The sequence below is a fragment of the Psammomys obesus genome, unplaced genomic scaffold (assembly GCF_907164565.1).
Source record: "Psammomys obesus unplaced genomic scaffold, mPsaObe1.curated_primary_1811, whole genome shotgun sequence".
NCBI classification, from domain to species: domain Eukaryota; kingdom Metazoa; phylum Chordata; class Mammalia; order Rodentia; family Muridae; genus Psammomys; species Psammomys obesus.
In genome coordinates this window covers 43,976,746-43,988,763 of record NW_026585895.1, presented here as the reverse complement: position 1 = coordinate 43,988,763, position 12,018 = coordinate 43,976,746, and the positions used below count along the sequence as shown (strand labels likewise).

General features: G+C 42.0%; 1 protein-coding gene across 3 annotated transcripts in view; it reads right to left on the bottom strand.

Moving 5' to 3' along the window:
- Dennd1a (DENN domain containing 1A) overlaps positions 1-12,018 on the bottom strand; it is a 474,895-nt gene that overhangs the window by 159,928 nt on the left and 302,949 nt on the right. For all 3 annotated transcript variants that reach the window (XM_055599849.1, XM_055599850.1, XM_055599851.1), the window contains one exon: positions 5,618-5,719. In XM_055599849.1, coding sequence (XP_055455824.1) covers positions 5,618-5,719 — 102 coding nt within the window. The remainder of the gene's footprint in view (positions 1-5,617; positions 5,720-12,018) is intronic.

The following is a 12,018-nucleotide window of genomic DNA, read 5'->3' as shown; positions in this document are numbered from 1 at the left end:
TCTATCTATCTATCTATCTATCTATCTATCTATCTATCTATCTATCTTGTCCTAGTTAGCTGGTCTGGGATTCCAGTTTAGTGCTGACTGGGAAAAGGAGACATCCTCTTTGGGTTCTACACTCCAGTTTTCCCACCAGGTGTGTGGTAGTAAGTCCTTCCTAGATAGCTCTCTTACTATGAGGATTCCTACCTGCTAAGAGGAATGGGAACTAAATGGGTACTGAATTTTTCCTTAAAATACACATGCTTTTTGTAGTTCTCTTGATCTAGTGTTCTAGATTGGGCAGGTCTCTAAAACTGATTTCCAATCTGTATTGACTTGCTCTCTGTGTTTTATCATGTTCTTATCTTATGGGATCCAGCTTGTCAATAATTTTGTTTAAAATTTCACATCTTTATTTATAAGGCACATCAGTCTGCAGCTCCATCTTATACTTTTTTTTTTTTTTCATCTCAGGGTAATGCTGACTTCATGAAAATTGGGGGTTGTTCTTTATACCTCAATATTCTGAAAAACTATGTACGATTATATTTGTCTTCAAAAGTTTCTATCATAAATGAAACTTGTTTTTAAACAGAATAATGATATTTATATTTTTTCTTCTTGAGTCACTTACTAAATTTATGTATTTGAAGGAATTTGTGCATTTCCTCTAAATTGTGAAAATTATAGGCATAAAGATAACCTTTTCTTTTTAAAAAATAAGTATTTCCTTTGGAATTTTGCAGATTACAGAAAGTTATGAAGAAAGTGCATGAAGAAAGAATACCCACATCTGTGTCACTCAGCTTTCCCTCCTGATGTTTCTTATATTGTCATTGGAAGTTCATCCAAAGTAGGAGTCTAGCGTTGGTGCATTGCTCTCAGCCCCACTGTGATTCCTTCCTTGCTCCTATGACTGTACCTTCCATCCTTTCCTTCCTTGCTCCCTTCTTCCCACTGTCTTTCAGTTTTTTTGAGACAGGGGTTTCCCTGTGTATCTCCAGCTGATACTGTTCCTTTCTATCTCAGGACCCCACACTGTACTTCATTGTCATGCTTCTGTCCCCTCTGCTGCATAACTGTTTCTCACTTTGTTTTTTATGACACTGACACACACTGATCAGCTGTGTTGTAGAATGTACTAGAATTTGAATATGTGTAATTTTTTTTTCATAATTAGAATACATTTTGGAAAGAATAGCAGGTTTGAAGAATCTTTTCCATCACATTACATTGCGTCACATGACAGCCACAAATACCACTGTGATGTTAAACTAAATCCAAAGCCTGGATGTTTATCCATGAAACTTACTGTAGTTATCTTTGCAAACCCTATTTTTTTTTTTATTAATTTTTAGGTTTGTATATATAGCACAATGGGTTTCATGATGGCATTTTCGTATACAGTTCTTACCATTTCTATCCATGGCCCTCCCATCTACATTTTTGGTTATTAGCCTAGCCTTTAACACTGAGCCATTTCTTTAGCCTGGCCCTCCCCATTTACATGACCCCTCTTGCTGGGTCCCTTTCTCCCCTCAATAGCCTTCCCTTTGCTTTCCTGTCCATTCATCTTATTACCCTGTAGGCAAACTATTTTTTAGAAGCAAAATCACTTCAGTTAGTGTGAATGCTTTCCTGGAAAGAAGAACTCTCTGTCAGATATTCCTTGCCTTTCCTTTGTATGGAAGACTGGTCTCTTCTCACCAGCTCTCTCTCTCTCTCCCTCTTTCTGTCTCTTTTCTTTCTTTTTTTTTTTCAAGACAGGGTTTCTCTGTTTTAGCCCTGGCTATTCTGGAACTCATTCTGTAGACCACGTTGGCCTCAAACTCATAGAGATCTGCCTGCCTCTGCCTCCCAAGTGCTGGGATTAAAGGTGTGAGTCACCACCACACGGCCCCAAATCTCTTTTGATTAGTGACTACATGGTATATTGTTTCCATTCTTTTACCTAAACATTTTTTATTTTATTTATGTGGTTTGTCCATACGACTGTATGTACACATGTGTGTATGGGTACCCACGGAGGCCAAAAGAGGGTACTAGATCCCTTAAGAACTGGAGTGACAGGCGTTTGTGAGTCACTTGATGTGGGTGATAATGCTGTAATCCAAACTCTGGTTTTCATGATTGAGTAGTAATTCTCTTAATTTCTAAGCCATCTCTCCAGCCCCCATTTTTTTCACTCTTTAATCTTAATTGTTATATTTAAAGACGAATTCAGGGAGCTGGGGGAATGACTCAAAAAGCAAGCATGATTACTCAAGTTTGGATTTCCGGAATCTAAGTAAAAGTTGTATGTGGCAACAGACATCTGTAACCACAGTACTGAGAGAGTGCAGAGACAGGTGAATCTCTGGAGCTTACTGGCCAGCTAGTTTAGCAGAATCAGTGAGCTTCAGGTTCAGTGACAGTCCCATCTCAAAAAAATAAAATAAAATAAAATAAAATAAATAAAATAATAGAATAAAACAAAACAAAATAAATAAAATAATAAAATAAAAGGTGGGGGTTGGAGAGATGGGTCAGCACTGGCTGTTCTTCCAGAGGACCTGGATTTGATTCCTAGTACCCATATATCATCTCACAACTGTCTATAACTCCATTTCCAAGTGATGTGATACCATCTTCTGGCCTCTTTGGGAACTACAGCACATGGTATATAGACACACATGCAGGCAAAACACATTAAAAGAAGTCTTTTAACCATTGAGTTAAGAGACTTTTAATACTGAGCTTTAACCTTCATTGTATGCATATACAACAAGCACATGTACAAACAAATACACATAACATATTTTTATATACTACCTATATTTTTATAGGTAGTATATAATCAGAAGTAACTAACTGCTTAAAGAGTATTTAGATGTGTGGTGTGGCTCTAATCTGGAGTATGATTCCTAGGCTCATGTTTAGAGGACTTGCCCACACACATGATTCCAGGGCCTACATATGTTGTTTTGCTTTTCCAGTCATGATGAAATATAACCCTCTGAAACCATGAACCAGAATAAATTTTAACTCCATTAAGGTGATTCTGTCAGGAATTTTGTCACAAGGGACAAGAAAAGTAATTCCTAAAAGGCATTTTTTTAAAATGCTGTTTTAATGGCAAGATAAACCCACCACCCTCCTAATGTTTCTGTTTGTCTGTGTGTGCTTTTTTGTTTATTTTATTTATTTATTTATTTTTTTGAGACAGGGTTTCTGAAGGGACTCTAGCCACCCTGAACATGGCAAACATGGCTCTTGCAGGCCTTACCCTTCTTCCCAGTTCCTTTGCCTTGCTAAAAAACCATTAGATTACATTCCTAAAGCTAGCCCCAAGGTCTATTCCTTCATTTGGTCACTTCCTCCTCCTAAGGCTAACTACCAAGGTCCAGCTACCTCCACAATCATAAGCCTCCTTTGGCTGCTCTAATATGTCCAATTAAAATCAAACAGCTTACCCTAACACAGGGGTTTCCCGTTTACCTTTATAAACTGCCATTTGCCTATAGGCTACATCTGTCTCCTTTTTATCCAGAGGCAGTCCTTTGTCCCTCTGGGACAAATATTCCTTTCCCCTCTCCCTTATTTCCTCCCCCCTCTCCCTCTATCTCCTGTCTTTGTCTCTTATTCCTTGATCTCTGTCCCTTTGGGGCAAATGAATCATCTTTGTGCTGAAAACTTGGTCTTGGAGTGTCTTGTGCTGAAACTGGTCTCCTCAGGTTCTCTGTGTAGCCCTGGCTGTCTTGGAACTCAATCTGCAGAGGGCGGCCTGCCGCCCTCAAACTCACAGAGATCCACTTGCCTTTGCCTCCCAAGTACTGGGATTAAAAGGCATGCTCCACCACCACCACCAAACTGTGTGCTTTTTTTTTTTTTAATTCTTCCTGGAAAATACTCTGAACACTCAGCATTGAGGGCCTAGTTGTATGAAACTGTCTTTTTTTTTTTTTTTTTTTTCTTTTCTGGTAGTTTCAGAGTCAACAATATACATCTTTAACTTGATGCTGCCCACTTTCCAACAATGTCACAGCAGTTTCTATAGAACATAAAAACCAATGAAGCACGCTCCCATGCTCTACTTCGTGAACCTGCTGTCATGCACTGCTGTTTATGCAACAACATAAAATATATTGCTATATTTTAACTTGTGTACTTAGTTATTTTTTTATAAAAATGAAAATGAGAACATACCCATCTTACATTGACCCATACATTGACTGTTTCTGGCTGTCTTCACTCCTTGGTCATATATGCTTCCTTATGTTAGTGCCCACCCTCCAAGAACTTCCTTTGATAACAAGTATTTCTCTGTTTTTTTGTTTTGTTTTTTTTTTTTGGTAATCTGAAAAAAAAGTTTAAAAATGTCTGCTTTCATCTTTGAAAGCATATTTTTAGTAGATAGAGAGTATGTAGATTGAAAACTTGTCTTTTACTGGGTGGAGGAGGCAGTGCCTCCCAGTACTCAGGAGGAAGAGGCAGATGGATCTCAAGAGTTTGAGGCCAACCTGGTCTATAGAGCAAGTTCCAGGACAGCCAGGACTAAACAGAGAAACCCTGTCTTGAAAAACAAAACAAGACAAAGAAAAGAAAAAGAAAACTTTTATATCATGACTTTAAAAAAATTATCCCACTATGTTCATGGCTTACATAGTTCCTGACACGAAGAAGCCTGCTGGAACTACTACTTCCTGTTAGAAACTTTAGATTTGTTTCTTTATTACTGCCTCTGAGAAATCATCACAATTTGCCACTGTGTGGATTTTGGTCAGTCCAGTGTGCTTGTATCAGGCTCTCTGTCTTAGTTACACTTCTATTGCTGTCATCAAACACCATGACCAAAGGCAACCTATAAATGACAAAGTTTAATTGGCCTCATGGTTCCAGAGAGTTAGAGTGCACTGGGGAGGAGTGAAGGCGTGGTGGCAGGAGGCTGGACAAGCGGCTCAGAGCTCACATCTTGATCCAAAAGCAGGTGGCAGAGGGAGCTAACATGAAATGAATCGAGTCTCTTGAAATCTGCCCCAGACGACTTAACTTCCTCCAGGAAGGCCACAAGTAACCCCCTCAAACAGCCACCCACTGGGGACCATGTGTTCAAATGCTGAGATGTATGAGGGACATTTCATATAAACCACCACATTCACTGAGCTTCTCAGAGCTCTTAGTTTTTCACTTTCATCAAGACTTGTGAAAGCTGACTATAAACTCTTTAAAAGTTGTTTCTGTCTTCCCCTACTTTCCTCATTTTCTGGGACCCAGCTGCATGTATGGTAGTCCTCTTGAGACTGCTAATGTTTCATCTTTGTTTTTCTTGTTATCAGGCATCATCAGACGAACGTTTCCACCTTTGCCATAATAACCCTAAGCACCTTCCCGGCATTTCTCTTTCATGATAGGAACCTGAGGCCAAGATGGAAAATAATTTACTCAAGTTACTTTCTATCCTCACTGACACTTCATTTCACTAAAAAGGTACTTTGCAATCTGCCATCTTCAGTAAGTCCTACATTGTAAGGAGATTTTTTGGTAGTGTCACTGAACAGTGCCTACCACTATCACCTCAATGTATCTCCCCACCTCTCCAAGCCCCAGAACCACAGCACAAGCACTCAGCAATCAAAACTCACACGTTACCTACCACATCATTTGGAAGGCTCTGGAGGTCATCAAAAGGAGTTTCCAGGGTGTTGGTGTCCACGTTCAAGATCACAACATCATCTAGGGCCATGTTTCTGACCTTCTGCAAGTAAAGAAAGTCCAGAATCACTGCCACAGCCCCAGGTATATATGGCTCACCTTTGTTGCTCATGTAACAATCACAAAAACTCTCCAACCTGAATGATCACTATCCCCCGGTCCCCAACTTTCAACCTTCAGCAGTGAAGGCCATTTCACAGAGGCTAGGTAACATGCCCTGGGTCAAACAGCTAAGAAAATGACACTCTGTTGTAATGTAATAATGTCACAGACACTGTCTGGCATTCCGACTCTATCTTCTAGGACACATCATGGCACCTAAATAGACAAATTTTGAGGCTCCTCTTAGGCGGAGAATGGTCTATGCTGGTCGGAGCCTCTTACAAGTTGATTAAAAAAAAAAGTCAAGAAACAGAATCGTAGAATATTTCCATGTAACGGCCAGAGTCTCTAAGTCTTGCTATAAATTTTCCAGGAGCCAGGGAGCAGTCCCCAAACCTATATGATCACCTTGTAAGCATGTACTAAGAACTTTCCATGGATGGAGAGCCAAAGAGGTCTAACAAGTTTCTTGACCAATGCATTTTCTCTCCCTTCTGAAACCCCACCATTCTGTTAACTGTGGCCTTACTTGAAGGCTGGGTGCAAATGAGAAGGTGTTGATAATGACACAGCTACTTGGGTGCTCTGCAGAACTGTGTCTTAATCAGCACAAGCCCTATTTGCAGAGGAGTACACTGAGAATCAGAGAGGACTTCAGGACTTAGCAGCCTTGCTGCACTCCAGCAGGTTAAATCCTTGGGTGTACCACAAGGAAGTTACATGAAAGTCAACCACAATCATTTCTCCCACTAAGGCCACACACATTTCAGAGCTCACAATTGTCTGCTCCATTGGTTTTCTTTTCCACCAGAAGCTAGAAGGTGTGGTGTTACCACCCATTTCAGAGATAAGAAATGGAGGCTCCATGAAGTGATGAAGCTTGCTCAAGGTGGCACATCTACCTGAATGTCTGCATCTGTGTAAGTGTAATAGATGTCCCCCTCACTTCCTACCAGGCCCTCTAGGCCCGTGGTTCTCAACTTTCCTAATGCTGCAATCCTCTAATACAGTCTTTCATGTTGTAGTGACCCCTAACCATATGATTATTTTCACTGCTACTTCATAAACATGATTTTGTTGCTGTTATGAATAATAATGTATTTTTGGAGATAGAAGTTTGCCAGAGGGGTCACGACCCACAGGTTGAGAATCATTCCTTTAGGCTGTCATGAAGACCAGAGGTCATATATGCCCTGTGCTAGGCACTCAGTAGGTCTTAATCCATGGCAGCTATTACTACTACTTTTTAATATAGGCTCTCAGAAGAGCTGCAATTGGAATGGCCTGTTGGTGGTAACAGCTTGGCTCTCACTTCAAAGGCTAATGATTGCCATCAGAGGCAGAATAGGAGTGGTGATGAGGAATGCCAGGCTGGGAGAACTGAGCTGAGGATCACTGTACTCTAGCATCTCTTGTCTTGCCTCATCTGACCCTCCCAATACCTCCAAACAGAAGGGGCAGGAGGCAATGGCCACTGGAGAGTGGTCCTGGGGTTGAAAGGCCTTGTGAGTGGGTGTTGAGTATGGATCAGAATCGGGCCTTGTTTCTGTGTTCCCAGAGCTGCCCCAGCAACACAGACGAACCCTTGTGGACTCTCGGCTGGAACAGGCTTTTGATTTCCTTCCACTCCTGGCTGGAGGACTTGCCGATTAAGCTGTGTGGAGTGTTTACTTTTTCAACAATGGCAGCAGGCTGAAGAAGAGGAAAAACCCTGGCCTCCTTTCTTGACTTAGCAGGCCAGGGTCCCCTTAGTAACCAAATTGTCCCCAGCACTGGGCTCTAGGCAGGAGCTGGGTTGGCAGTTTCCTCTCATGGGACAATGTTGCCCTGCCGGTGGTAAGGCCTCTCCTAAAGGGGCTGGCATGGGCTCAAGGGGCTTCTTGAAGCTCAGAGTTCCCAAGGAAAGAATGACAGGCAGCTTGGCTGGAGGGTGCTCTCTCCTGTAAGGCTGTGAATGGGAGTGCTAGCGGAGAAGGATGGCTTTTGAGTGCTAGTTAACTTCTCTTCAACATCATGTTGGAGATAGCCTAGTCTCCAGGTCAAAGATGGAGGCTCAGAGACTAAGCAAATTTCCCAGTGCCACACTGCTGGGGAAGGCAGCAGACCTTTCTATGGAAGGGTCTGACCCTAACACCTCTCTGAGGAGACTCTCAGGACTCACGCTGAGCACCTGTGCGGAGCAGGCAGGCATAGCTGACTCTCTTCAGACCTGCTTTCCCCTGTGCAAAACCACACTTGCCTTTTGTAACATAAAATTATATATGCCTATTATGCAGAAAGAAGCTTACTGCTTGGAGCAGTCATTCTAAATTATTCCTTTTGTGTTCCTGCTTTCTTATCATTGCTCTAAATCCTTTGCAGTGCTCCCCTCCCCATTTTTCTCATTGATTACAGCATAAGCAATGCTGCACTTCATGAAAAGCTAAGTGACAGTTACTAATTGTTCCAGAGTGTTCTGTTACACGGAGGCAAACTTAACCAAGGCCACTTGGCTGAATGTTACCTGCAGTGTTTAACACATTAATATATATGACATGGCCATGAAGTCTGAAGGCTGGGAGCTCTATGCTTCAGGACAGATTCCTAGAAGTGAATTTTAGTTCTTACTCCTTAAGAAGTATCCCTGGTGAATTCAACTTGGAGAGATATCTTTTCTTCCAATTATTTTAAAGCCATTTTATCCACAGCTTGTGTTTCCTACTCTAAGTGAAGAAAAATCAGCAAAGACACGAGCAGATGTCAAAATAGTCCTCCAAAAATCCTACCCAATTAGAACACTTACGAGTACCGCGGCACACCGAGACAGCTCTCCGGTAGCTTGTCCCACCAACACATTCACTCTCTTTTTAGTTACAGCATATGCCACGGCTCCTGCCAGCTGCAAACCCTTCCCCCACCAGACTCCATAGGCTTCTCCTCAGAATGGAAAAAAGGGGGGGGGGGGAAACCAACAACAAAAAAATCCCCCCAAATAACACTGACATACATACTGGCTTTCCAAATGACATGTCTTACACACAAACAGCAGTATCTCATCAATATTATTCATTAAAATGTTAAAATGTCTTTCCTGTGTACTTTTGTCAAAGTCTTAGCTTGACCCCTGTCTGGGTCAGGCAAGGGGTAACTTACAGCACATGAGGTGATTAGAAGTGGCTGAGAGGGCACCAATTGTCTAAGAGTCACCTCTAACTCGTCCACAGCACATGGGTAGCCTTAAGCATTGCACTGGACATCACAAACCCTCTAGGCTCCCAGTTGAGAAAAGAGAAGGGATGATACTAGCCCTATCCTCACTGTTTTATGGCTAGTTTTTATGTCAATTTGACACAAGCTAGAGTCACTAGAGAGAAGGGAACCTTTTAAGAAATGCCTTCATGCTGGGTGGTGATGGTAGATGGTGGTAGAATACACCTTTAATCCCAGCACTCAGGAGGCAGAGACAAGCAGGTCTTTGTGAGTTTGATGCCAGCCCAATCTACCAAGCTAGTTCCACGACAACCAAGGCTATATAGAGAAACACTGTCTCAAAAAAAAAACATAAGCAACAAACAAACAAACAAACAAACAAACAAAAATGCCTTTCCTAAGATCAGGCTGCAGGCTAGGTTGTAGAGCATTTTCTTGTCTAGTGATTGATGGGAGAGGATCCAGTTCATTATAGATGCTATCATCCCTGGGCAGGTGGTCCTGGGTGCTATAAGAAAGCAGCCTGAGTAAGCCATGGGAAGCAAGCCAGAAAACAGCACCCCTCTATGGCCTCTGCATCAGATCCTGACTCCAGGTTCTTGCTATACTTGAGTTGTTGTCCCAACTTCTTAAAAATGAACTATGATCTGGAAGTGTAAGCCGAATAAACCTTTTGCTCCCCATGGTGTTTTGCTGCAGCAACAGAAACCCTGACTAAGATACTCACTGTGGTACTTAGATATGCTGATGTGTGGTAAAGAGTTTCTGCATAATTTCCAGAACTTGGTGGCTCTGGGCTCAGGCACCCCAATAGCCTGCATAGCATAGTTATTGGGACCTGGATGTCCCACAATCAGAGCAACATGTTGATCTAGGTTTATTTATGCAGTACTATCTCACTGATCCTTTGCCCTGTCTCTTGGTTTCCTACTTGAGTTCCTACCCCAATATCTGGCCCACAGTGGACAATTCTTAAATGAGTAAATGAATGAAGGTGGGGGTTGGGAGAGAGGAGTAACAGAATCCACAGGTGAGTAGCACACACCCTACATCTAGTCTGAGTTCTACTTAACCACACCAGCTATACCAACGTGGGCAAGTCAATCTTTCCACGCCTGTTTCCTTTCTTCTGGGTTCACATGAAGACGCTATCCTATCAGCTTGCTGTGAGTACTAAATGGGCTAACATTTTAAAAGTATTTAAATAGTGCCTGACACACAGAAAGTGCAAGGTAAGTGTTGAAGTTAAAAACTGATGCTCTTTCATGGGTAATAGGAATGTGCCAAATCTTCATTATGGTGGTGGCTTAAAAACTGTCAAAATTCATTGAACCATACACTTTAAATGGATGGTTTGTTGTGCATAAATTATACCTCAGTGCAGTTGATAAACCCATCAGGATGATGTCTAGAAGGCAGAATAAACTCACACTAGACTTAGAAAGGACAAGGGGTACTTCCCAGGGCCACCCTGAAGACCTTTGACACCTATGCCCTTTATGGCAACATGGGAACTTCAAAAAATGTTGGTACCTTGTGTCCTCTTAGGGTATGTCTAAATACCCAATGTCCAGGAAGGGGATCTGGCAGTTAGTGAAAAGGCAGAACTTACAATTAAGAGGAAATGATGGCTCTAAACAGAACGGAGGGATGTAAATACGAGGAGCAAGCAGTGGTGGCATGGGAAACCAACTGACTGAAAGTTGAGGAGCAGAGCCCAGCTCTAGTCACCTTAGTCTCCTCTAACTGACTGCAATGGAGGGAAGTGTGCCTGCACCAGGATGAAGGTATTAGGGGTCACTGTGGTGAATCTTTTCTGTTATCCTTATAACAGCCCCATCTCTGGGGCAGGGCCATACCTCATTGGTCTGCAGTGTCCAGCACAGAGTACGACACAGGAATATATTTCTTAGCTGGGGAAAGAGCAGACCAGCTGTGACTGGCTACATTCTACTGGGAGTCCGGCCTTGTAGCAGATGTCAATGAAAACCCACATGGACCATGCAAACCCACTATAAGCAAACTGGAGTCTGCTCCAGGAAGTGCGATGGGAATAACAATGATGATGACAATGATAACAACCATGTAAAATTACCATGATTAATTAGCACAGGATGAATTCACAGTGGACAGAGACAGCAGGCATTAAGTCAGGAATAAAGATGGCAGGTCTTGGAATCAGACCAGTTAATCTAAGCCTTGTCTCAGGACTGTGACTTCTAGGAAGTTCTCGTGAACTGCAGTTTTCTCATCTACAAAATGGAGATGAAGCTGTCCAGCTTGTGTGGTGTGGCTAGTGTATATTTGTGTATAGAGTTCAGCACAGGGTCTGAATGTACTAAGGGCCAGCACATTAACTACTTTAGAAAGTTTCTCTCCTTGTGATTTGACAAGTATGCCAATAAAGGGGCTACAGTTCTGAGGAGAAAGAGTTAAACTTATTTTCTGAGGAAGGCAAAGACTACTAAGACTCTACTGTCATGATTTTATGCTGTAAAAATTAAGACTCCCACTAGTTTATTGTTCTTTTTCTGACTCTGGCTCATGCTGAGGCCACATTGCCGGTGTCTGGGTTACAACTCAGCCTCCATGCTGTGGGCAAGTCACTTAGACCCTTATCTTTAGAACCGGCTGCTCAGTGAAGAGGTGATACCTACACCCAGGACAGTAGTTACCAGTAGACTGGTGAAGACTGGGTAGAGCTGCCACAGAAAGGGCTGCTGGTGTTGTAATGCTTTCTCTCTATCTGTGTGGTGAGAACACAGTGTGTCGCCATTATAGACTCAGATCACCATATACTTAGGACAGGTACACTTTACCCTTCAAATATCATACATTAGCAAAAAGTGGTAACATGGTCCCACCAGCTTGTTTTGGGAATGAACTGAATATATATGTATGATACATAGGATATATAATTTGCACTAGGTATTAAGCTGTTCTTGCTATAAAAATAAAACAATAAATCTGTTAATAATTTCATAGGTAGTGCATATTAATGTCAGAAAATACCTATAGAATACAACTGCTTCTTTAGGTTGTCCTGCTTCC